Raw genomic sequence first — 27,645 nt, forward strand, 5'->3', positions numbered from 1 at the left:
TATGATCAATGAAGTGAATGTATTTTTTTCCATGGGGAAGGACCGTATACATCATGCCACAAATCACAGTGCTTGTGTATAGCAAAAGAGACAGTATTATTTTTATACAAGTTAAAGAATTTATACTTTTGAATTTCAGGATCAAGAAAAGTTCTATAATTAACTTTCCGGAGAAGTTCCTGAGTTCTGAAAGGAATAAAGTTGTTGTTTAAAATCTCTTAAAATCTGGTCACGTTTTCAAAAATGACATCAATTCCCTTTTTGAAATAAATTCCACATTTATACCCACATTATTTTTAACAACTTTAGGATAACATTACAAAGTTCAGAATAAAAACAGAACATTGAAAAACTTAACAGATCAGACAGCATATTAACGGGTTATGTAGTGTTAAAGCTGAGTATAAATGTGAGTGTTAAATGTGAGTTAAAATCTCCTTGTTACTGATGGTACCTGCAGGGTATTTTGCAGAATTTTTGACCATATATTAGATCTCCTACAACTGCATAATGTTATATTTATATACAGTATTATTTAAAATTCTTAGCAAATTCACAATTGACAGGATACAAGTGACCTTATATAGTAGGACCTGAAACTGAGATATTCCATTAATTCAGACAATACAGGAGCTACAATTAAACAAATTATTAACAATTATTTGATATTCAACTGGAACTGTCATCATTTACTGGAAAAACATTAAATGGCACATCATTTATACTTTAGCACTTTGAACTAAGATGAATTTTGCTTTACCTATAGGTTAAACACCACTGAGATTCAGAGCCAGAAAAATTACAATTTTACCAATGGTAAATGATAAGATTTTACAAAAAACCAATGCTTCTCAAGATCTCCAAATTTTTACATTACAATGGAAACAACGTAGTAATTCGTATTGTTTACAAATAAAGCTGTATACAATTTTAGATTTTACAAGAAGTTTCATGTGTCATTTTTACAAACAATACTTTGAAAAAGCTAACTTGTAAACAAGCAATCCTGGAATGCTGGTTGTCCATTCCAAAGAAAACTGTTTAAACTTGTGCAGAAAGTCTTTGTTTTTATTTTTAAATAGTTTAAGCTACTTGGATACATGCAACTCTTTCCGCCATTCAAGTGTAATAAAATGGAAGTTATTGCATAGTTAAGCATAGAGCTGCTACAGAAGAAACCTAGAGGCAAATTAAAAGCTGTTCATTTTGGCAAGAACTGGGCATCAGAGGGTGGTGGCAAAATTATATCAGAATGATGAGCATAATTATATCTTGTGATGGACAAAAATATTAATTTGGTTGGACGTACCTAGTTTAAACAACCTGGTTCAATTAAAATGCTTGTGAATTAATTCAGTCATTAACCTGAAAAGTTATGTGATTCTCTACACAGATGCTGTCTGACTTGAAAATTTCCAGCATTTTGTTTTTATTTTTGAATTCATTATTCCTTACCACATTCTCATATTTGCTGAATTACTTTCACACATTACAAACACTGCAAATATTTCAACTCAAATAAAAGGAACAGCCAACTTCAGATAAAGAGAACAACTGTTAATGCTAACTTCTGTTTAAAAAAAATACCCTAAAGAGATAGCAGGTGTCAAAATTTCAATACTTCAACACTTTGGTTATTCAAATTCAATACAGCTGATTCTTCACACAGAATTTGTCATGACAAATGTACAAAAGCACCGAATACCCACCCAAACGTAGCACCTTACTTCAAAAGCAACAAGCCCAAGATGCCTCACTTTAGAAATTTGCTTAGTCTCAGCTAGTCTAAAACTCCAACAGAGATACCTTTAAATTGGATGCAAGTGCTTCCCACTATGGAAGACTAAAGATAACAGTACTGACCCTGGAAAATAAATGGACTGGCACAGAAATAAAGGCATCTATCAATTATACAAACCTATTAATGAGTTCCTTCCCAATGTTATTTTCCTATCCCACATTCCTCCAAGCGAATGCCCAAAATACACTCAAACAGGGGTTACTTACTTAATTCCGGCCATGAGTATTTATGATAGGCTGAGCAGAAACCATTTTGCAGCACTTCTGCAGGCTTCAATAATTTTGGGCTATAATTATAAATGATTCCAGATTCTCAAGGCATGTATATGGTAATTTAGTTTGGCTTACATCTGTATATGGGCCCTTCACCATTTTCTAAGGTACTAAATGACAACTTCTTTAGTGTTGCTATAGCTTTCAATACCGCCACACACAATATTAAATATGTTTCAATTTGGGTTTCTAATACTAAATATAGTCCAATTTGGGATTTAGATACTAATTTCCCTAGCTATCTCCAGAACATGGAAGACAACACTTTAAACAAACAACACAACAGGTAAGTTTTCAAAAAGACTGGACACTAAATTTCTTTTGTGTGTATTTTTAACTTTGTTAAGCCCAAACATCACAAATATCTGCTGAAAACATACAAATCTCTCCATATGGCTGTGTTGCATCAACTTTTTCAGAAGGTGCAAGGATAAGGACCACAATTTCAACCAACAATAATACAGTGTTTTGTTTTACACTACGTACAACCAGTCTTTACCAAGAAGGGAAAATAGACATGTAATTGTGAACTGCATATATCTAAGGGATACAATAAATAGTCATAATGACATTTTGAAAAAGCATTCTATTCTTCAGAGGACAATCTCCAAAGAAGATAATTTGATTTTACAACAACGTTTGGGCAAATGGCTCAACAAAAATATAAACAGGATCTTCGGATTGCTACTGTGGAAAATATTTGGAAATTTACTGATTGTAGGTTCTTTCTATTTCTCGGTTTATGCTTCAAATTCAAATCCAAGGCCAAGCTTATGACCACCACCATTAATATTCTTGCCATCCAGCAGCGCTGACAAGCTTAGTTTAATACCTAAGAGAGAAAAAAAATGATCAGTAACATAATGGTGAGTCCATATACCTCACATTAAAAGCTGTGATTATTATTGGGTCATCTATACAAATACCTTCATAAAAGTATACGTTCAATTTAGAATGGGGTTGATGCTAGTCCGCACCCTTTTAGCACCAGTAATCTCAGGTCTTCAGTTCATGTACAGTATAGAGAGTATAAATTGTTAATCCTACCATTTTAAAGTAGACTGCATAAAGGGGATATGATGTATGGAATAAAATTATTCGCAGCATTCATTTGATCAATCAAAAATTTTAAAATTTTGGGGGAGATTAGGTGAACAATGAAAAAGGTTTTAAATGGCCACAGGTAATGCCCCAGGGAAGCATCAGATTCATTCTGGTTGTTTCATTATATCAGCTGGATAGCACAGTAACAAAACTGCATCGGTATCACCGACCATCAATATACATTGATGAATGGTAACTTAACATAAGTTTGGGTAAACCTGACAAGGACAAATACTTAAGGACATATTAAGCATGTCAATCGAGGTATATTAAAACTTGTTGAATACCCATTCTGTGGTATCCCCTTCAGGAGAGGGAAGCAAAATAAATTCACAACGGAAATCTCAGCCAAAAGTAAACTATGCTTCTAGTTCATCAATATTTTGTTACAATACTCAGATACCTTTTTATTTGCACAAGACACTATTAATGTAAGACTAAATGTAGCTCACCTGGTTTTAGTAATTGAGAATATCCAAGTCCAATGAGACTTGAATTGTTCACTTTAACCTGATGAAAAAAATGAAAGAATAAATTCCTTATAAAGCAATTCTCTCAGAAATTACAACTGTTAATGCAGTTTTTATTTTTAATCAGTGTGATACACACTATGGAACATGTATATTCATGCTTCCATTTACCTGCATTATATAATTAGACAATAAAAAAAAACTAAGTAATTATATACTAACCGAGCACGTTGCATCAGCATCAATCTTGTACTTTGCTGCAATTCCAAATCGGGTATTGCTATTCCCAGCTGTCCAAGCGAGATTGACACTAGTTTCAAGATTTTCACTGATTTTCTGATAAATGGAGCCACCAAATTCAGTACCATCATTCCTGTTGTACAGAACAAACAATTTTGGTGAAGGATAGTTCACATGATATTGCAACATTATAACCTAAAAAGACTTTTTTTTAAACCAAATTAGACAACACAAAATTGTATATTATAAAATTAAAATGATCTAACCACCATTAATGTCATTTTACTACCAATCATCTTGTCAGCAGCAACTTAATTTGACAATACTTATATGTGAAGTCAGTGTGGGCTTGACAAACTATCATGCAGATACCCAATTTCATTGCAAACCGCTATGTTTGGTTGCCAGAAACACAGGGTACTTAATATTCTTGTGTCGATTTCTTTGAAGCATTAGAGGCTAAGCGGAGACCAATATGGGTTTATAAAATAATAAACTGGCGCAAGTCTAAACTGGTAGTGTAGCAGTTAGCCTGACGCAATTACAGCTCAGGGTATTCAGAAGTTCAGAGTTCAATTTTACCACCGTTCTGTAATGTCTCTGTACATCTTCCCAGTAGAATGCGTGGGTTTCCTCCTACAGTCAAAAGATGAACCAGGTAGGTTAATTCATCATTGTAAATTGTCCCGTGTTTAGGGTTAATCAGGGTTTCTGGGGTTCTTGGGGAGGCACAGCTCAAAGGGCCTACTCTGCACTGTAATGACAGATAAATGAATTATGAGAGGCAGAGATGAGAGGGATTCCTTTTCCCCAGAGCAGAAGTGTCAAATACTAGAGGACACAGCCAAAAGGTGAGATAGGAAATTGATGTGGTAGGTGCCAGGAATGCACTGCCGGGAGATGATGGTGTAAGCAGCCTGATCTTAAAATGATATTTTAAAATGCACGAGTATACAGGTAAGTACGGTTACAGATCATGTGACTTAATTCAATTTGCCATCATGTTCCTATATTGTACTGTTTTATATCTTACTTTCATCAGTTTGTTCAAAATACATTTTCTTGATTTGGACCCTCCCCTGAGCAATGTAACACATCTTCCATTCAATTATGGCTCAAGCCATACTTCAGCACCTCTCTCATCCATTATAAATTACATCAGATTATTCAACATTTATTAAACATTTTGGACCTTTAATTAAAGAGGTTGACTAATCGAAAGACTTCAGCTGAAAACACAGCTACACAGAAAAAGGAACAAAGTCAATCCTAATCATGTAACAATGTAATCATTATCTCAAAGTACTGACTGTGTACATTTTTGGTTGCCACACTACGAAAAGACTTGGTAGCAATAGAATTGGTGAAGAAGAGATTCACTAGGACGTAGCTTGAAATAAGAGCATTTACTTAATAAAAATAAATAGGTTTATTCTTACTAGAATATAGAAACATGAGGAGTGACCTTCAGGTTTGTAAAATTAAGAGGGACATAGATAGGAGAGACAGTCTTTTTCTGAGGGTTGAGGAGTGAGTCCAAAATTAAAGGGCACGAGTTTAAGGTGAGAGATAGCTGATTTATAGGGGAAATAATGTGGAATTTGTTCCACACAGGATGATTGAAATGTGCGTTCTGGGGGGGGGAGAGAGGAGAATATTAAGTGTCCAGACATGAAATTGCCAAGGCATTGAAGAATATGCATCTAATATGGGTAAATGAGATTAGCTTAGATAGGTGCAATTGATGGTTTCTCATCATGGCTGAAGGGCATGTTTCTATGATGTATGACTAAGGGTAACAACTATTCACATCAATTATCCAACAATACCTACGAATTCAAACATCAGAAACTACATGCGTCAGTAGAATTGTATTATGCCTGGCAAGTCATTATCCAAAATGTATTTTCTTCAAAGACAATATACATACCAAAATTTAGACAAAACATCTCAACAACAAAATAGAAGATGTGCACCTACACATTAGTATGGAGCTGGAAGTCATCTGTCCTGTAACCCACAGCAAAGTTACTCTGGGAGACTCTGGATTTTGCAGTTTCAAAGCTCATTTGATATCCTGCTAACCATCCATCAAAACCAAAGACAAAGGCTCCACGTATAGCTGGGCCAGCAACATCGAAGTCAACATCAATTCCCAAATTGATGTGTTCCCTCTTGTAACCGGTTTTAATTTTCGCACTTTTCTTCCTATTTTAAGAATACAGCAAAAAAAAACTGGAACTAACATCATTGTATTTTAAAACATAGCTTCTTTAATCATTATGACAATCAAAATAAAGGTGTTTTCTGTTCAGATTGTGTTACCAATGAGACAACACTTTTCAATACATAAAATACTCATATCAGCATCTTCAAACTCACGATTCTGCATTACAAAATGAAACAATGTGTGACTCATTTACAAGATTCCAGCCATTCTGTTTTGTAAAGGTAGAAAAATTATCACAGGTTACTCATCTATCTTTGATTTGTAAGTTAGACTGTATCAATCATACAAACTGAGAAGTTGGAAACTACCTATAGGACTGGACAAAATTCTAAGGTACCTTAAATACGCCCGAGATTTTTGTACAGTACTGTATATACTCAAGGTACTGTAGGTTTGGAAATGAAAACTTAAAATTTCAAATGTTTCCAGATTCATAGAAATTAGATTGAAAATAATAATATGTTCGATCTTTATATCAACTTATATTTTGAAACTCACCCTGTATTGGGTGCAAATGAAGAGTCAACTCCAATCTTGAGTCCTTTCAGAAGCTAAACAGAAAAAAAAGTGGTTTGTATTTTTACATGTAAAAGATATAATAAACATAATACTTGTTCTGTGAACTAATTTACCTGATCTTCAACACTAATTTCAGTTCCCAAAACATTATCTGTGTTCCATTTTTCTGTGAATGTCAGTCCATAATCCACCCATTTGTATTTTGTTTCCAGACTGCCAGCAACTTTGGAAGTATCCATGTTGGCAGAGCCTGCACTTGTGAATTCCTACAATCAGAAACAAGTTATTTAGCTTGCAAGAAAACTGCATTCATTAAATTCTTAATGTATCAAAACTACTAGCATTTTTGATTAAATCTTAATGATGTGTGAGCTTAGGCAATGACTGACTGTAGTCTTGTCGTTACAGTGAAGTATTGTCTGAAGTTCATCCCATAAAAGCAGCCAGTCTTTTTAGACAGCAACACAAAGTTCATTTTACCTTACCCAACTTTGATAGCCAAAGGCAATTGCAGTGCCCAATCTGCAGCTCAAGGCATTATTTACAGAACTTACAAAGCAAACTTTACATCTTTATCTTAAAACCTCAGCATAGCATGAAGAATTAACACCAAACTGTGGTTCATGTGATTCATTGAGTACACCCAAAAGGAGGCTCAAACATCTTGTTAGCACTTCTCAAGTACACACACAACATATGGGTAGCTAGCACCTATCAAGTCTCAGCATGGCAAACCACTTGTGAAGAAAAATTTGCCAAGAGCAATCATGGTCATGGAAAGAGAAAAGAGTAAGAACAACAGTCAGAAGGGGACCTTCCCTAAAGGCAACAGAGACAGATGGAAGATCATAATCACCCACGTTATACAACACAGCACATAACGGTAATAATGATGATAAACTCGTAATTTTATTCATCTGATTGCGACCATTCTAAAATAAAATCAGAAAATGATTCAGCAGAGTTAGCATGAATTCACAAAGGGAAAGCCTTTGATTATTCCATTATAATTATTTGATGATAAGAGTATGTGTGGAGAGACAAGAACCTGCAATATTTTTACAAGAATTTCAATAAAGTCCACTCAGGAAGCTTCAGACAAAATTAGAATATATGGAGGTTTATACAGTAGAATGATTGAGAGTTGATTAACTGATAGAAGGGAAAGGAAATAAATATGTCTTCTCACGTTGGCATTTGTCTTTAGCGCAGCACCACAGAGTCAGTGCTCAGAGCCCAACCATTCAATGATTTTGCAAAGGAGGTCTAGTGCAACATTTGCAAAGTTGATGATACACAAGTCTGATTGTGCATTTGCTGGAAATACAGTACATAGAAGTCACAAGAAGATAGATAAATGAATAGAAAACACAAGGCAAATGGAAAGCAACATTCTAAAGTATAAGATTGTTCACTTCAGTAGAAACTTAATTTTAAATGGCAAGAGACTGGACAGCCAATGGTTAAAGGGACATTTAGCCAAACATTAATTGAAACCAAACATAATTGAGCAGCTGAATGGCCTATTTCTCCTATCTATTGTGTTCCATGCAATTTTGTTCAAATTTCATAAAGAACAAGGAGGAAGTTTCACAAGGGCAAAGTTCGAAGTAAATTTATTATCAAAGTACATGCAGGTCACCATATACAACCCTAACATACTTTTGGAACATACTTAATAAATCTATTTTTAAAAAACTAACAGAATCAATGAAAGACTGCACCAACTTGGACGTTCAACCAATATAGATGATAACAAACAACGCAAATACAAATAAATAGAAAATAAAATAAGCAGCATTTAACAGAAATACACACACTTACAATTGCAAAATATCTGATCCTTAAAATAGAAAATTGTCACAAGTACTCCATAAATATGAAATTAGGAAAAGTAAGCCACAATTGTAGGCTTCTAATTAGTCAGATGATAGCTGATTTGTACATCAAATCCTACCTATTTTGGGTCACATCTCTCACTAACACTATCTAAACTATCAGTGGTGTAATTTTGATACAGAGCAGCTTGAAGTTCCTGGACATCGACATCTGTGTGGGTCTACTTCCACAGGAATTTGAGGAGATTTGATATGTCAAAGAGATTTGCAAACTTCTTTAGTGTATGGTGGAGAGTATACTGACTGGTTGCATCGGAGCCTAGTGTGAAGGCTTCGAAGAACTGGAGGCAAAAGGTTGCAGAGAGTTGTGGACTCAGCCAGTTCCATCACAGGCACAGAACACATCACGATCGAGGACATCTTCAAGAGATGATGCATCAACAAAGCAGCACCCATCACCAAAGACCCTCAGTATCCAGGATATGCCCACTTCTCATTATTACCATTTGGAAAAGAGGAGCAGGAGCCTGAAGGCGCACACTCAACAATTTAAGAACAGTTTCTTCCCTCCAGTGCAGCAGATTTCAGAATGGTCCATTAACACTACCTCATTATTCCTTTTGTTTTAGTATTATTTTGTAATTTACAGCAATTTTTCTCTTTGCACTACACTGCTGTGGCAAAATAACATCTCACATCATATAAGTCATATACAAACCTGATTCTGATTTTGTTTTCTTTCTATTTATTCTTTTTTCTGGATGTGTATATTTCTGGCTCGGCCAGCATAATTGGTAATGAGATGATGATGTTGAAAATACCTTTTTAACCACTGCTCTTATGTTCTTGGTTATAAAGGTTATGAGTTTGGCAGAAGCTATTAAGAGTTGGCTAGCGACATACAATTTTATAAATTGTACAATGCAGCAATGGACTGACTATAGAGCTAATGTCATTAATGGAATGCCAATTAAGCATAATGCTTTGACATGAATGATTGAACTTATAGTGGTACTTCTCCAGGCAAGTAGAAAGCACTCCACCATGCTCCCATAGATGGTGGAAAGTCTTTGGGGCACCAAGACGAAAATTAATCAAAGCAGGACTCCAGTCTCTGAAGCCATAGTATTTTTTTTGCTGGACTAGTTGAGCTTCTGGTCAATGGTAATCTCTCAATATGTTGATAATGAGGAAACACAGCAAAAGTAATGTCACTGAATATCATAAATTAGTGGCTGACTTCTTTCATACTGAAGCTGGTCATTGCTTGGGACATTTGTGACATGAATATTATTTGCATAAGCATAAATGTTGTCCAGGAGTTGCTGAATGCAGGCATGAAATGTTTTATTCAGAGTTGTGGCATATGAAATTGAACATTGTGTAAATAATGGTAAAAAATCCTTGTAGGCAGCTCACTATGAACAAGCTGAAAACATTACTCTAAGCAATCTTAGTAATTCTGGGGTCTGGATGATTGACCTTCCACGACCACAAATATCTTGCTTTCTGCAATATACAACCCTAATTTACAAGATATTTACCCCTTGTTGTCCCATTTAACACTGCTTTACCAGAATTAACGATGGTCATACTCAGTCAAATCCTGCCTTGGTGTCAAGGACAGTTTCTCCCATGGTCTAATGCTATAGAAATGGTCTTGAGTTCAGTGGCCATGGAAGAGTACAGTACTACACCAGACAGACAATTCAGCTCACAATCTTGTGCCCAGCTTGATGTAAATTTTTACTAAATGTTGTCCTCTCGTTTGTCATCCAGATCCCTTCATATTCATATGTCTAACTAAAATCCTCTTAAATTCCAAGCTGCCTGATTCCACAAGTATCCCAGATAACTAATTCCAGGCACCTACCACTCTGTATTTTTTAAAATAACTTTCCTCTCACATCACCATCAAATTTCTCCCCCTCTAACTGGAAAAGTAGATCATCTGGCATTTGATATTTTTGCTCTGGAGAACAGATTCTGACTGTCCATCCTATCAATACCCCTCAATTTTAGAAATCTCTCAGGTCTCCATTCAGCAGATTGATTTATATTTGCCCAATCTTTCCTTATAGTTCATACCCTTTAACCAGGCAGCATCCCAGTAAACCACGTCTGCACCTGTCCCACAATCTCGACATCCTTCCTATAATGGGATGACCTGAACTGTACACATTACTCTAAGTGTGGTCTAACAAAAGTTTTATACAGCTGCAGCATAGCTTCCCTCTCTTCTATTCAACACTCCACCAATTAAAGCAAACATTCCTGAAGCCTTCTTTAGTACCTTACCTACTTGCACTACCACTTTCAGTGAACTATGAACCTGGACCCCTAGATCCCATTGTACCTCAATGTTATTAGGGGACCTACCAATAACTATATACTTTTTCCTTGTATTTAACCTCTCAAAGTGCAATACCACACACTTTCCTGATTAAACTCCATCTGCCACTTCTCTGTCCATATCTACAACTAATCTATATCCTGCTGTATCCTTTCTATAATCCTGCAACTGTTTATAACCTCTCCAATCCAAGTGACATTTGTAAAGTTGATAAACCACATATCTACATTTTCATTATTGATATCGATTACTGATATATATCACAAATGACAGAGGTCCTAGCACCAATCCTTGCAGAACACCACTGGTCACAGATATACAGCCATGATACAGCCTTCCATCCCTGTTCTATCTTCTAATCAAACCATACATCCTATCCCTCAGTTTCCTCTCCAATACCAGCTCTAACACTGATGTGAGGCTAACTAGCCTATAATTACCTGGATTTTCCTATTTCCCTTTTTGAACAAAGGCACAAGATTAGTACTCCAGGGCCTATCTGTTACACTAGTAAAGCCACAAAAGATACTCGAAAAAGCTGCAGCAATCTCATTTGCTTCTTTCAGTATTCTGGGATATTTGCCTTCAGGCCCTGGGGACATTAACCTTAATGTTTTTCAGGAGCCCCAGTGCTAACTCCTCAACATCAAAATGTCCTATCAGGGGTGGGCAAACTTTTTGACTTGTGGGCCACAAAGGGTTCTAAAATTTGACAGGGGGGCCGGACCAGGAGCAGATGGACGGAGTGTTTTAGTAATGCACCTCATAAGAGAAAATAAAATATCATGGGATATGTAGAAAACAAGTGCTTTAATTTCAATTGAAAATGAACAAATGCATTACAACAAAGTATCTGTCTTTGAAGTCCCATGGTATTTAGCTATTTATTGAAATGACTTTTAAAACACTGAAAATTAAATGAATAAAATACAGCTTTTTTTAATAGTAACAGTTATTATTTTAAAGCACTGAAAATTCTGTTATCCTTCAAGATATTATCATCATCACTCTCCTCCTGACTGTCTTTATTTCAAAAACGATAGGAGATGCAGGTCTACTTGTCCTGCTCCTTCTTATTCAATTGTCCCCTGTGCCAAAACTCAACAACGACCAGCACAAAGACAGAACACTGACAGCGCGCCAGTATGCGGAGCGTTATTTGATCTGGAGCGCATTTTTTATTTTGAGAACGTACGTGCACCTGCGCACTACTCATGTCCATCACTTAACAGAAATGACATGTAACATGTAAGGCTTATTGAAAAAAATATTTTCAAATGCATTTTTTACATAACACAACGAAGAAACTTATTTTTAATTTCAGTGGGAACAGTGTTGTTGTTCTCCCTTTTTAGCCAGCGCATCAAAGTCTGGATTCAGTTTTGTTGTGGCGATTCTCAGGATGGATCTGAGGTGTTGGTCAGTTAACTTGGATCTGTGGCTGGCTTTGTTGATGTTCATGACGCTGAAAACCTGTTCACACAAATAGGTCGAGCCGAACAAAGAGTAAAGTGCAAATGTGGAGTAATACGCTGCATCTCAACAAAGGTCAATGAGTGCGTCATCTATTGGGAAAACGCCAGAATTGCGGGGAAAAAACGTTAACAAGGTTTATTAATATAACTTCATCAAGTTCTGCGGGCCGGATTAAAAAGCTTAACGGGCTGCATATGGCCCGCGGGCCATAGTTTGCCCATGCCTGTCCTAGCACATCAGCATACTCCACTCTGCCTTCACTATCCTCCAAACCTTTCTTAGTAAATACCAATGCAAAGTACTCACTTAGCACTTCAGCCACTCGCTCTGATTGCAATCACAAACTCTCTCCTTTACCCTTCAGTGGACCTACTCTTTCCTTAGTTAGCCTCTTTTTCCTTAAGCATAAAATGCCCTGGGATTATCCTTGGTCCTGTTCACCAAAGACATTCCATGACTTCTTCTGGCCTTCCTAATTGCCTGCTTGACAACTTTCCTGCTATCATTCCACAAGGGCTCAGCCTGACTTTACCTTCATAAAGCTTATATACAGTACTTAGTAAAAGTCTTAAGCACATAAAAAAAGTTCTGCAAGGGATGGATGTTTCAAAAATAATGAAAAGATTCTATAAAGAGCAGTAAACAGTAAAAAAAACAATGCATATTTGGTGTTATTACCCTTTGCCTTAAAAACTGTTATCAATTCTCTTAGGTACACTATCAAGCAGTTTTATAAGAAAATCGGCTGGTAGGTTGTTCCAAGCATCTTGGAGAACTTGTCAGTTCTTCTGCAGACCTTCACTGTCGCAGCTCCTGTCTCTCCAGTTTCAATGATGACCCTAGACAGTTTCAATGATGTCTAGATCAGGGCTCGATAAGGCCATTCCATCTGTTGCAGAACTTTATTGTTCTGCTTTTCACTAAAGAAAGTTCTTTATGACTTTGGCCATGTGTTTAGGGTCATTGCCCTGCTGCAGAATAAAGATGCCTCCCTGACAGTATTACATGATGGATAAGAACCTGTTTGTACTTCACAACATTAAGGACTCCGTTAACTCTGACCAGATTACCAACCCCATTTGCAGAAATGCAGCCCCAAACCTGCAGGGAACCTCACTGTTGGCTGCAGACACTCATCTAAGTAGTACACTCTTCTACGGACAAAATGCATCTTCTTTGAGCCAAGAATTTAAAAATTTGACTCGGCTGTCTAGAGCACTTGCTGCCATTGTTCAGCACCCCAGTCCTTGTGTTTATTGTGCATTGGTTAATCTCCTGGCTTTGTTTCCACTTTGGAGGAATAGCTTTTTGACAGCAACTCTTCCATGAAGACCACTTCTGACAAGACTTCTTCTCCAGATTATAGAGGGGTATATTTGGGTTCTAGTAGCTTTTGAGAGTTCAGAGCTGACAACAGTGCTGGACTTCTTCCAATTTAGAAGTTGCAGAAGAAACTGCTGCACTCAGTTTCCGTGGCCAACCACTGCATTTCTGGTCCTCAACTTTGTCCATTTCTTTGTGCTTCTTCAGAGGAGCTTGGACAGCGCATAATGAAACTCCTCCTGCTGCAAAATTTCTGCCTGGGAGAAACCTTGCTGATGCAGGATGACCAGCTTGTGTCTTGTTGCTATGCTCACTCTTTCCCTAGTGTAAGATTTGATTACATGAAGGTTAAACTGTCATATCTGCCACATCCTTGCCTTTTAGTTTGGTTGTCCTTTACCCAGTTTGATTCCTTCTACACCCATTTCTGTTTCAGTTAATCAGTTTAGTTCATTCAACTCATTATGTTATTGCTCATTAGCACCTGTTTGGTATCTTTGTATAAAGATGCACTGGGCTATATACCTACAAAGTAATCAGGTTTTTATTTAAAGACTATTACTTTGTTTCTTTAACAAAGCAAAGAATTCTCTGTAGCATTTAATTGTTTGGAAATCTAAAATTTGCTCTTTTCTACTGACATGCTAAGGCAGAAGACAAAAAATAAACACCTAACTCATTAAAAATTTAGAGTGCTTAAAACTTTTACACAGTAGTGCATGCTTCTTCTTCCTTCCTGACTAAATTTAGAACCTCATCCAAGTTTTCCTTACCGTATCATTCTAGAACTTAGTCCTTACCAAAATATGCTGATCCTGAACTCTGATCAGCTACTATTTAAACTCCCACATCCGACTTGGGAGTTGTCTGACAACAGCTGCTTCTGTGGTAATTGCCCCCTCCCCCATTTAGTACGTTCTTATTCTCTTACATACAACCACCTTAAAACAATGAGCTGAGGTCACTACTCCCAAAATGTACACTCTCCATCAGGTCTGTCTCATTTCCCAGAAGTAGGTCCAATATGTTCTCTACTCTAGTTAAACACTTCATCTGTTTCAAGAATCCTTCATGAATTCACTGAAGAAAACCTGCCCTAACTAAGCATCTTCTATTAAGGAAGTTTCAATCAATAAGGGGGAAGTTAAAGTCCACCATTATGACAATGTTGTTTCCATACCTTTGCATAAATGCCTGCATATGTGCATCCCCACCTCTCAGTGGCCATTCCAAGGCCTATAGTATAATCCCGTAATTGTCATTACCCTATTTATGATCTCCACCCAGTCTCTGTAGATGAGCCCTCAAGGATGCCGTCTGAGCACTGTTGTGACGTTCTCCCTTATCAGTAGCACAACCCCTCCTCATCTTACCTCCCTCACTATCACATCTAAAACACAAATTTAGAAACGTTAAGCAGTTAAGTTTTGTTCCTCCCATATCCATTTCTCTAGTTCAGCAACAATATCCCAAATCTACATACTGATCCAGGTTCCAAGCTCATCTGCCTTACCCATTCCTAGCGTTGTAATACATTTTGGCCCATCAGACCCACCACGTTTATTTGCCTGTCCTTTGCTGTTCTTCCTTTCAATCGTATCTGACATATCTTTTTTTTTTATGTACAACCCTACTACCTGTTGCCCGCTGCAAAAGCTCCCATCCTCAGCCACACTAGTTTAAACTCATCTTGTCATTTTTGCCACTATCACAGAGAGATGTATCTGTAATAGATGTGGTGGCAAGGACAAGGTAGATTTAGACTGTTCAATCATTACCTAGAGCAGACCCAGGATTTGGCCAATCCATTCGGTGGTGGTGAACAAATGAGGATGAACAGTAGAGGTCCCTTACTTGAGTACATTGTGTGTTACATTCAGAGTACTGATCTATCATCTGAGAGAGGACAGAAGAGTTTTCCGTGTCTACTTCTATCCAGATGCCAAGATCTTTCAGTGAGACTATCTAGGATGCTTTCCTGCCTCAATTAAAATGTCACCTCTCACAACTATGTCCTAACACTGGGTTAAAGATGTACACAGATATTGTAATAGGGTCTGGCAATGTTGTCAATAAAGTACCATGTGAATACAATGAATACAGGCTGTTCTTTATCAGTTCATGTGGGAAATCTCCCAATTTAGAAACTAATCCACAGATGCTTACAAGCAGTACTTTATCAGGTCAAATGCGCAGACAGCAACTTTGCCATATCCGAAACCAGTGGTCCATTCACTTTTAAACTTTTCCTGCTAACTGAAGCAAGTATCGCTGTGAGTCTGCACATTAAGTCTAGTGTAACGAAGAATGGTAGATTGAATTAGATACAAGTTTAATAGCAGTCATAGTCAACATTAATAAAACCAGTATATTTTTTTTAGAATTCCAGATTATAAACTAAATTTAGCACGAATGTAGATGTATATTTCAATATCCGGCATTGCAGTAAAGGGAAATTGCTGTCATATAGAAAGAGAGGCAACATCTGTCTCTATCTCCAATAATCCTTCTATTTCCCAAACAAAATTAAAGGTGGATGACTCAGAAACAGTGGAAAATATTTTTTACTCTCTTCTGTGGCCAACATCATGCCTAAGTGCCTACATTATGCAAGTGAAAAAATGCACTGTTCCAAACAGATCTCATACTACAATCTACATATACAACTGAAATGTTAAAGGATATCAACATAACATTAGGAAGCAACTCCAGTGACCCTTCTTATAACAGCACTTACCAGTCCATTTTCTGATTTTGTTTTTAAGTCCAGCTTTACTAAACCGAATCCTACCAAAAGATCAAAGTTAGGTTTAAAATGCACAGTCTGATGTAAAATTTTACTTAATCACCAACATAAATACATTTATTGACTGTCAAGGCATATGTAATTAATTTAATCACATGAACATTAACTAAAGTCTGAAACTTGCAACATCGGCACAAAATATATACAGGATTCTCCCTTCCCCCTTCCCAAGCACAATGTTTAAAGAAATTTAACTTCACAGCAAAAATCTATTTATCACATTAAGTGACCTTCTGACCAATCCTTGTCAAAAAGTCTGAAAAATGCTACCAAGCTAATAAAAATGTGTCTATCTATGCTGCTGAAAATTCAACAATGATAAATAGTAAACACCTATTTTCCACTATAATAAGACAACAAGACACAGGAGCAGAACTAGGCTATTCAGCCATCAAGTCTGCTTCACCATTCCATCATGACTAATTTATTATCCCTCTCAACCCCATTCTCCTGCCCTCTCCCAATAATTTTTGACACCCCAACTAATCAAGAACCTATCAATATCCATCTTAAATATACCCAATGACTTGGTCTGAACAGCTCATCTGTGGCAATGAATTCCATAGATTCACTACCCTCTGGCTAAAGAAATTTTTCCTCATGTCTATTCTAAATGATGTCCCTCAATTCTGAGGCTATGCCCTCTGATCCTACACTCCCTCATTATAAGAAACATCCTTCCACATCCACTTTATTCAATAGGTTGCAATGAGATCCCACCCCACAATTTTTCTAAATTCCAGCATGTACAGGCCTAAGCTATCAAATGCTCCTATGTTAATTCTTCCAATTGTGGGATCATTCTTGTGAACTCTTCTGAACCCTCGCCAATGCCAGCAGATATTTTCTTAGATAAGGGGCCCTAAACTGCTCTCAGTACTCCATGCGGTCTGACCAATGCCTTATAAAGCCTCAGTATTACATCCTTGCTTTTGTATCCTAGTCCTCTCAAAATGAATGCTAACAATGGATTTGTGTTCCATACCACCGACTCAAACTGCAAATTGACCTTTAGGGAACCCTGCACGAGGACTGCCAAGTTCCTCTGCACCTCTGTTTTTTCAGTTTTCTGCCCATTTGTAAAGTCTGTCTTTATTCCTTGTGCCAAAATGTATGAGCACACACCTCCCTAGATCATATTCCATCTACCACTTATTTACCCATTCCCCCAATCTAATTTCTTCTGCATTCACCCCATATCCTCAACACTACCTGCCCCTCCACTTACCCTCAAATCACACACACACAAACTTGGCCACAAAGCCATCAAGTTCTTTGTGCAAATCATTGACATTCAATGTGAAAAGAAGTGTCTCAACACCAGCTCTTGTGCCACCACTAGTCACAGGCAGCCAACCAGAAAAGTGCCCTTTATTCCCATTTTTGGCTCCTGCAAGCCAGCCAATCCACGATCCATCCTAGTATCTTCCCTGTGATATCCACAGGCTCTATTTGATAAGCAGCCTCATGTGCTGTACCTTGTCAAAGATTTTCTAAAAATCCAAATAAACTACTATGTCCATCCTGCCTATTATTTCCTCAAAAAATTCCAACAGATTTATTTATTGAGATACAGTCCAGAACAGGCACTTCTGGCCCTTTGAGCCACACCACCCAGCAACCCCTGATTTAATTCTAGCCCAATCATGGGACAATTTACAATGACCAATTAACCTACCAACCCATACATCTTTGGACTGTGGGAGGAGACCAAAGCACCTGGAGGAAACCCATGCAGTCACAGGGAGAACGTACAAACTCCTTACAAGCAGCAATGGGAATTGAACCTGGATGTCCCTGTACTGTAAAGCGTTGTGCTAACCACTACCATGCCACCCAATTTGTCAGGCAAGATGTCCCATTCAGAAAACTATGCTGACTTTGGCCCATTTTATCATTTGCCTCCAAGTATCCCAAAACCTGATCCTTAATAATAGACTCCGTCTTTCCATGTATCCACAATAGTCCACAGGTAAACTATGCCCACACTGGCAGTTTCTATTCTCTGACAAAAAACTGCAATTTTGAATTTCTTACCATATCCTTTGGTGAAAACATCTCTGGCTGCTTTTCCAAGATCTGCATAAGCTGGTGGAACTGCCATTGTATTTGGAGGAACACTCTGGAAAAGAAGCAATGCTCAACTTAGTTACAACTGTCTTATGTCCATTTCTCTGACCAGAATTTCAAATTGCTGTTAACTTACAAACAACCATCACTTACAATTAGTCATCAACCTCAATTGAGCAATTTCCTTTATCATTAAACCAATGCCTCAACTACCTATTTCCAGAATAAATAAAACTCTTAACTTTAACTGTTAAAAAATGGTAACCCTAAGACTTCAGTCTATGTTTTAAACAAGTATTTTTATTTGTAAGATGAAAAAGTATCCTGTGAGTGTTCCCATGGTTGACCAGCAAATGTGTTATAAATTTTAATAGCATTTGTAAATAGTAACAATCATTCCATATTACCATGATTACGGTTTATGTTTAATGTAAATAATAAATCACATTACTGATTTATTTTATCCATTTTCACCAAAGACTTTGCAATCTGTCCACTGAAAAACCATAAAAATATTGCCAGGTGCCATTAAGCTCAGAACTCTTGCCAATAATTCCAACTGAATATTTGATGAAACAGTTTTAACTGGCCAAGTTGGGCTATATTGCAAGGACTTAAGAAATAAAATGGAAACTAAAGGATCAATAACTAAGGAAAGGGCTGTCATGGGGTTATTCTTTTGTATTATAAAACATAGGCAGTTCAAGGGCATATGCTGCAATTCTGAAAAGCTAAAATGTAGTCCAATCATTCTATAGAAAAGAATAAAAAAGTGAATTGTCTTAAATTGAGTTAGAGTGGGAGATTAAGATGCCGTTCTTTACTCTGCTTTGGAACACCTCGACAACAGCAAACTTAAGTCAGTCCTTCATTAGTTCTCGACTCTTTATTCCTTTCTATAGATGCTGTCTGATCTAAGTTTCTCAAGCATTTTGTGTTTCTCTCTGGATTTCCGGCATTTGTAGAATCTCATGTTTATGTTGTTGGTAGAACCTCAGATGGCAACAAGATGATGTAGAGTTATACAGATTGGTTGATAGTACTTTCACAATAACCTCAACTTCATCTTGAAGGAATTGACTGCTGACTTTAGGAAGTCAGGAGAACTCACGATATTCCTCATTGAGGGTCAGCAGTGGAAAAGGTGAGAAGGTACAAATTCCTGGGTATCAACATCTCAGAGGATCTATCCTGGGCCCAGTACATTGACGTAATCATGGAGAGCTCACAGCGATTCTATTTTCAGATTTGGTAAGTCACCAAAGACACTTGTAAATTAATCTGATACGAAGTCTCAAAGGCACAAGATCACACGAGGCTGCAAAGGATTATAGACTCAACCAGCTCTGTCATAGGCACAACCATTCCCACCATTGAAGATATCAGCAAAAGCTGCAAGGCTGCAGCACTAATTGAAACATGCCCTCTTCTCATTACTACCATTGTGGAAGTACAGAAGCCCAAAGACTCACTCTCAATGATTCAGAGATAGCTTGTTCACCTCCACCATCTGATTTATGAACAGTCCTCGAATCCAAGAACATTACTTTGCTAGCCTTTGTTTTTGCACAATTTATATTGTATTTTAATGTATTTGCACTGTACTGTAGCTGCAAAACAAATTTTACAAGGGAAGTCATAATTTTTTTGAAGTTATAGGCAAAGTTGAGTGTTGGCGCGTAGCCTAGTGGGCAAGGCATCAGACTAGTAACCTGAAGGTCACTGGTTCGAGCCTCAGCTGAGGCAGCGCGTTTGTGTCCTTGAGCAAGGCACTTAACAACACATTGCTCTGCAACGTCACCAGTGCCAGTGCCGGTCCTAGTGGGTCCTAGTGCCCATCCCTTGGACAACATTGGTGGTGTGGAGAGGGGAAGGCCTGCAGCTTGGGCAACTGCCAGTCTCCCATACAACCCTGCCCAGGCCTGCGCCCTGGAAACTCCAGGCGCAGATCCATGGTCTCTCGAGACCGATGGATGCCACCACCATAGGCTCTCTCCAAAGGTATTTGCAGGAGCGCATCCATTATTAAATGGAAGCATGCAGAAGTAATAATTTTGCATGCTGCTGCAAAGTAATTAGTCACAATTAATTCCATTATAGCTTTAAACTGATTACAACAGAGAAAAGAATTTCCAAACTGAATCAACATGTAATAAATTCTTTCAAATCATAAAATAAAGCAAATCTCATTAAGTTAAACCCCACAAAAAGATCATTATTTCATAACATTCTATTTTTGTCTCAGCAGAAAGGAGATTTAAAAAAAACAAATTGGTGTTACTGACTTGGCCAGCACTTGTTGCTCATTCTTGCCATCTCATAGCTAACTACCATAATGCCTGTTTCTACAAATCAATTACAGCCCCACCCTGTGGGCTAATTTTTTTTTAAAGTGGAGGCCAAATTAAATGTGTCAGTTTTAGTTAAGCCTTTAATTCTCATCTCTATGAACATGAAATTTGCTGCAATATTTGAAACACCATTTTATACAAGGAGAAAACTGAAATTTAACCCATGAAAGTACATTTTTAAAAACCCTTTATTTTATAAAAACATGATCCCAAATAAAAAAGTGTGTGTACACACATATATTTTTTAAGTCATTCATGGGACAAATGCTGGCTATGTACTGTTCTTTCCCAGTTACCCTAGAGTTGATAGTATCTCAGCTTTTTGAAACATTACAGTTAACAAGTTAAAGGTATTCCAAGGTGTGTGGAGGACATTCCAGGATTCAGACCCAGAGACAAAGCAATGGAGATAATGTTCAAATTGAAGATGAAATTATGGTTTCCATATTACTTTTAAGTAGCTGGTCAGATAACTTCCTGATCAATAACGACCACCCTACCCCTAAGATATTAATCTGGGAAGGGGATGAAGCAGAGTCGGAATGCTGGCTTAGATTTAGATTTAAAGAAATGTTCAATTTAAAGAACTTAAGGCAAAACAGAAAAACTGAGCTTCAGCAAATGACCATACAGAAAAGTCAAACTTGTAACTATAACTTTTCTTTTAATTTGAATTCCAGAAGCAGTTTGCTCCATTAAAACTATTAACTAATGCCAGATTTATAAAATGTTAACTACATTTTAAGAACCAAAGTTAGTTTAATAACAAAATTTTAACTAGTTTTCAGTCCAGGCCTGGGATGTGGCCAATACTACCAGGCTGATACAGGAATTCAATCTTCATAGCATTAAAGGAATCTATAGGTCAGTGAATTAGTTTAATTGAAAAGTTTTAATCATCTTCAGTCCACACATACATTCAAAAGCATTTTCTTTACTCTCCACATAACTTGCATAGTCCCTAGTCCTAATTATCATTCATACTTTTCAGCTGAAATTCTCCAAATCATCTTCCCTATGCCCAAAACCACTAGTCAGCCCTAAACCTCATTCACATTCTCATCCTCAGTGAACACAACCTTCCCACACCACCTCCCCCAATAGTTTCAAAAGCACTACAAGCTCTTTCGAACGCATCTCAAAATAAGATTTCATCCTTACATAGGATTCTAACTGTTGGTTTGCCTTCATCCAATCACAGTCACATCTTCCATTTGTGTATTCTTACATGGATACTCCATTAACAACCTATTTGCTCCCATGATCCATCATCTATCGCTGCATGCAACTTTTGTAATTATGCCTACGACATCTGACACTCTTACTCCATAGGTCACTCTATTGAGGAGATTTGTTCATGTGAATGTGCACACACACACCCCCAAACTAACCAAATCAATTAATTTATTCATCCATGACAATTATAAATGTCACTGTCCAGCATAAGATTGATACTCCCCAGATATTGGAATGAATGTTTCCCAAATTTTTTCTCAGTTTGATTAATAACTTCGACAAAATGCAAATTTGGATGTTTGGATTTACAAATTGTTTTGTCTGTCAGGGGATTTACACTGATCAACTGTGTAAAAAGCCATTATTTGTTTCTATTCCCGTTTCTAATTTTACTCCTTATGATGATTTGTTTTACTTTTATTCTTGCATAATTTACAAATAGCCATGACATGTATTAAAGAAAATGGCGTAATCAGTTTTCCCTTCATTCAAATCTTTATACCCTCGGAGAAACTCATTTTGCATTCCTCTTGCATTAATCCAAAAGACTAGAAGATGTCTTAACCAAGTTGCAGGTATTTTGTTGCTAATTACTCTCAGTTCCTTTCTATCAGCAACTAGACATGTTTTGCTAAAGTGGTACAACCTTAGTGTTAAACTTACACCAATAAAACAATGGAGTAGAATTTATGATTTTTTTAAAATTTTCCATCAATTTTATCATTTCATTATATTCAATGCTCTAAAGCATCACTTTTTTGTGATATTTGCCAAATGTTCGTCTCAATGGAGTTCTCATTTATGCAATAACAGGTTTCGCTCATTTTGTCCATGCTCTTAAATTTCCTTAATTGAAAGAATTGTACATCATAGCAACATGACATGTAATCAATTACATTAATTCAAAAAATTAATCTACCACATAAACCCCTTAATTATCCTTCAGATTAGTAATTTCATTCTTTTATTCCAGATACTTGCGTATCAGCAAACATCCTGATGCAATCATAGTGATCCCATCTCGCTGATGAGACATTAAATCACGGTTTGATTCTTCCTCAACAGTAGATATATTTGACGACACTTCTACACACCAGCTTGTAGGTTGATTCGATACAGGCCAGAAAGCAAACTATCAACTTTTTATTGACGTGAAAGAAGAAAAGCAGTTTCAGAGAGGAAAGTCAACAATGTTTCTCCGAAAAACTTTAATTGCATATGTACTGTTAAATTTTCATTCTCTTTTTAACCAGAAATTGTTATCACAATAAACCTGTATAGCAGATTGAGAATATAATTTTAGATTTTCAGTCAAGTACAGAAGAAAAATTGCTGTTCTCTCTAGTTGTTTTATATATGAATTCTAGATCCTTACAAACATGATTGGTTTCATCTTAAACTGGCCAAATTACTCACTACAATATGGTAAGCACAGCTTGGAATATTCTTGATCACAGCTACCCCAGCAGAGATCCAAAAAGAGGTCATATCAGCACTCCTGCAATACCTACATGCCTTGCTCCTGAAGGTCTGGGAAAAAAACTGCCCTCAGAGCTCAAGGATGCTCTAACAGTGACCATAGTTAAGAAGGGAGACAAGATTGTGGCAATTACAGAATCACCTCCCTCTTGTCAACAACAGGCAAAGTACTTGCATTCACCCTTGTCAATCGAGTCCTTCTGCTATATGAAGTACTTCCTGAATCAGTGTGGTTTCGCCCAGCTACTGGTATCACAGAGATGATTTCACAGCATGCCAATTACAGGAAAATTGACGTAAACAAAGGCAACCTTTGTAGTTAGATTTCACAGGCATTTGATACATTAGACCATCAAGCTTTCAGGAATATGCTATCAAGATATGGCTGCCCTGACAAGTACCTACAAATACTGCAGCCACTGCAGGATGGCATGTCAGCTACAAAACTCAGCAATAGAGGCACGGAATTTGAACCCCTCACTGTCAAGACAGGATTCAATCCACCCACCCAATTTGCCACCTTTATTGCTATCATCCTTCACTGTATTGACCAAGATATGCCACAGCGAATCCCAATTGTGTACAGAATGGGCAACAGGCTTTACAGCCTTAAATGGTCAAGAACAAGGTCAGTACCACCACTAACATGGAGCTTCAGTACATGGATGCTTCAGTACATTGTAGCACACTCTGAAAACTTCCAGTGCATCATGAATGACTTTGCTAAAGCATATAAAATATAAAAAGGACACTAGTCCTATATCAGTCATTACCCAGTCTTTATCCAGCCCTCCATAAAAGTTGACAATATTGCCCTTAAAAATGTAGACCTCTTTTCCTACCTTGGTAGCATTCTCTCTTCAAAAGCAGACATCGACTCAGAAATCAACCACCATCTATGTATGCAAGATTAAGAACAGAGTCGAAGACCGCAACCTACAGGTCCAAACAAAGCTTTTGGTTTATAGAACAGTCATACTTCCTACAACGCTGTATAGAGCTGAGTCACGGACCACTTACAGTAGACACCTGAAAGACCTGGAATACCAAAGAACCTTATGACAGATTTTGAGGATCAGCTGGAAGAACAGACTCACTAACTCACTGGAGGCCAATATGAACAACATCTCCACCATAATAAAGCAACAACAATGGATAAGTCATGTTATTCGGGTGCCTAAATCAGGTCTCCATAAACAGATCCTTTGCTCCCAGTTGAAGGAAGGTCAGCGAGCCCCTGGTGGGCAAAGGAAATGCTTCAAAGATAACAGCAAAATCAGCCTGAAGAAATTCAACATTACATCAAAAAACTGGAAAGACATTACATGCAAAAGATGCACCTGGAGGAATCTGTGCCACATGAGAGCAACCTCTGCAATGCCACAGAGACCATGCAGCAGCTGCGAAAGGACAGAATGAATAACCAAAAGACCCAACCACTAACCACAGCCACCACTTACTCTTGTCCACAGTGCACAAGAATATATGGATCACAGATCAGACTCTACAGGGTCCTGCAACCCCAACAGACAACCCCTTGGAAAAGCATCTTATTCGATTCAAGTGATCACACTACTATCTCTATCAATATAGATATAATACAATAATGGTAATTCAGGGTGATAGTATTCTAATGGGATATAAAAACTAGTTCTGATATGGCAAAAGTACACCATATATAAATAAAACTATAAAAAATTCAAACAGCTCTGCAATGGCTTACTAATCCAGTTTTACAGCAGAACATAAAGATACAAATACACAAAACTAATACATTTAATATATCCCTAAATAATGATTTGATACTGGCAACAAGCCAGCAAACCATTATCTTTCTTATTTAATCAATGCAGGATTTTAGAATAAAGAATATTCTAACATTGCAAATAAAACAGAATGGAGGCTTCACTTTCTAATGTTCTCTATTGTTAAATAACCCAGAAACATCGTGAGTACATGTGGAACTCTTTTTACTTCTCAGATTCACAACTTCAGAATTTCACTTTGAAGTAATCTGGAAGGTTCTTTTCTCCACCATACGCAGTTAAGGTCCTATTCAGTAACACTACCCAGAAAGCCATCTTATCATACCAAGAATAAGTTTCAATTGAAATATCAGTGAGAAATCATTGTCATTAATCACCTACTATGGGGCAGCCCAGTATTACCTCACATCACTGGAGACCAGGTTCAATCCTGACACTCAGTTACCCGGAGTCCGCACATTCTCTCTGACTGCATGGGATTTCTCAGGCACCCCAGTTTCCTCCCACATTCTAAAGACATGTATATTAGTAGATTGATTGAGGGAATTGATTTAGTAAATTGTCATTGTGTATGTATGTGCAATAGCCTGTGATTGATGAGAATATGAGCATAAAAATGGAATTCATTCAAAATTAGAGTAAAGGGGTGGATCTGGTGAACGAAACGGACCTGTTCCGTATTATCTCTATGACCCAAGCAAGTTCTCCAATTATAATAAAATAGCACAGTATTTTTCACTGAAGTGCAAAACAATGAAGTGTTAAATTTACATAGTAAGCGTTTTGTTTTTTAAAAAAAAGAACAAATTTCGACCTCTGGTATTGTAAGTGACATACTAATCCTACAAATCTGGGAGCTACATATTCATTCCATGCTAGAATAGCGTAACTTTCACACGTGATCTTCAAAGCTTTACAGGGGTTGGAAAAAGAACAAAGAATAAAGTAAAACATTTAAAATCGTCAAGCTTGAACGTAAGGATTCATTCCCACAAATTCAATAAATTTATAAATAAACACAATGTTACAAACCCCCTTGATTACGAAAACTGCTATAGCTGCCAAGGTCCCAACTTCTCTTCACAAAGGTCATTCACTAGCCGCCATACTATCAACCTCACTGGGCCGGTCTCTACTCTAAAATTTATAGTCAGTGCTTTTAGCTCCCCTTCTCTTCAATGGACTGGGTACCGATCAAGAGAACATGGGAATTAGTAACCACGTAAAGTGTTTCAGACACGTTGTCTCCGTCTTATCATGGTCCTGGCCTTTCAAAAAAAACCCAAATCACTTCAGAGTCGGAGCGCCTTCCCCGCGCACCAGGAAAGCAGATAGCCATTTCTGCTTGTTTGAAGCGCCGGCCACTCCAGAGGTAAGGCAGCGCTGCACCAGAGGACGTACCTACCACTCAAGTGAACAGACCGACTGCAGAGCCCGGCAGACGGCAACCTCCCCACCGAAAGACAAGGCAGCGCACACCGGCAGGGACGACAGAAGCGCATGCGCCGAGGGGGTGGGCCGCCGCGCTCTGCGCAGGCGCAGAAAGGCGAGGGGCGACCTGAGTCAGCGGTGAGAATGACGTGGCTGCTGCGAGTACCCAAGGCAGAGCACGTAGTCTTCCACAGACGTCTAACGATGAGAGTCAGGTCGGTTACAGGAAACACTAAAGAGGAATGAAGGAGAAAATTATAGGGGAAAATAGAGAACACGAGGAAAGAATGGCACAAAGCATTACAGAGTCTCCAAAATATTCTGTGGACATGCAAACAGAATAAAATTCTGAGGCAGCAGTGAGAGAATTGCCAATAAAGGCCAAAAAATAAATGTATTCCTATAGGCAAAGGACATAAGTGAGGTATTTTACGTGAGCTTTCACCAAGGAAAAACATAATTGAAATTCTGGGTGGGCTAAAAAGTAGCTACTGTACTACAAAGGCAAGTTACATTTAAACTGGGCGAGTCCCCTGGACTACTGTAGATGGGGATGCATCTAGGTTGCTAAGCAACATAAGGGAGGGAATTGCAGAATCAGGGGCCAAAACCTTCAAGCGTTCATATATTCAGTGGCATGATAAGAATGACGTACATTAAATATGATGCCTTTGTTCAGTGTGTGTTCAAGTGCAGCAACTACATACCAGTCTGTTTATAGTGTGGTGGAAAAAGTTGTATGTACAACAATGATATTCAGAATTTGCCCACAAACAAGAGAAAATCTGCAGATGCTGAAAATCCAAACAACACAAACAAAATGCTGGAGGAACTCAGCAGGCCAGACAGCATTTATGGAAAAGAGACACAATCAAGTCAA

General features: G+C 37.6%; 1 protein-coding gene across 3 annotated transcripts; it reads right to left on the minus strand.

The window, feature by feature from the left end:
• vdac1 (voltage-dependent anion channel 1) lies at positions 1 to 26,876 on the minus strand. Of its 3 annotated transcripts, none has more exons than XM_059990618.1 (9): positions 26,740 to 26,876; positions 18,470 to 18,554; positions 16,364 to 16,413; positions 6,750 to 6,902; positions 6,616 to 6,668; positions 5,868 to 6,095; positions 3,870 to 4,020; positions 3,630 to 3,687; positions 1 to 2,905 (listed from the first exon to the last, which is right to left on the minus strand). In XM_059990618.1, the coding sequence occupies exons 2-9, from the start codon at positions 18,534 to 18,536 to the stop codon at positions 2,814 to 2,816; spliced, it is 852 nt and encodes a 283-aa protein (XP_059846601.1). In that variant the 5' UTR covers positions 18,537 to 18,554; positions 26,740 to 26,876; the 3' UTR covers positions 1 to 2,813. The 3 variants fall into 3 exon arrangements, with proteins under 3 accessions (XP_059846601.1, XP_059846602.1, XP_059846604.1); XM_059990619.1 differs by having other exon boundaries at positions 26,736 to 26,868; XM_059990621.1 differs by lacking the exon at positions 26,740 to 26,876 and adding an exon at positions 24,411 to 24,459.
• Positions 26,877 to 27,645: the final 769 nt, after the last annotated feature.

The sequence above is a fragment of the Hypanus sabinus genome, chromosome 15 (genome assembly GCF_030144855.1).
Source record: "Hypanus sabinus isolate sHypSab1 chromosome 15, sHypSab1.hap1, whole genome shotgun sequence".
In the NCBI taxonomy this organism is placed as follows: Eukaryota; Metazoa; Chordata; class Chondrichthyes; order Myliobatiformes; family Dasyatidae; genus Hypanus; species Hypanus sabinus.

Excerpts from the sequence above, each read along its gene's own strand:
- vdac1 (XM_059990618.1), bottom strand. The coding sequence starts at position 18,536 with ATGGCAGTTCCACCAGCTTATGCAGATCTTGGAAAAGCAGCCAGAGAT. Across the intron at positions 16,414-18,469 it reads TGTTTTCACCAAAGGATATG|GATTCGGTTTAGTAAAGCTG; the intron begins GTAAGAAATTCA and ends ATCTTTTGGTAG. Across the intron at positions 6,903-16,363 it reads CAAAATCAGAAAATGGACTG|GAATTCACAAGTGCAGGCTC; the intron begins GTAAGTGCTGTT and ends TTCTGATTGTAG.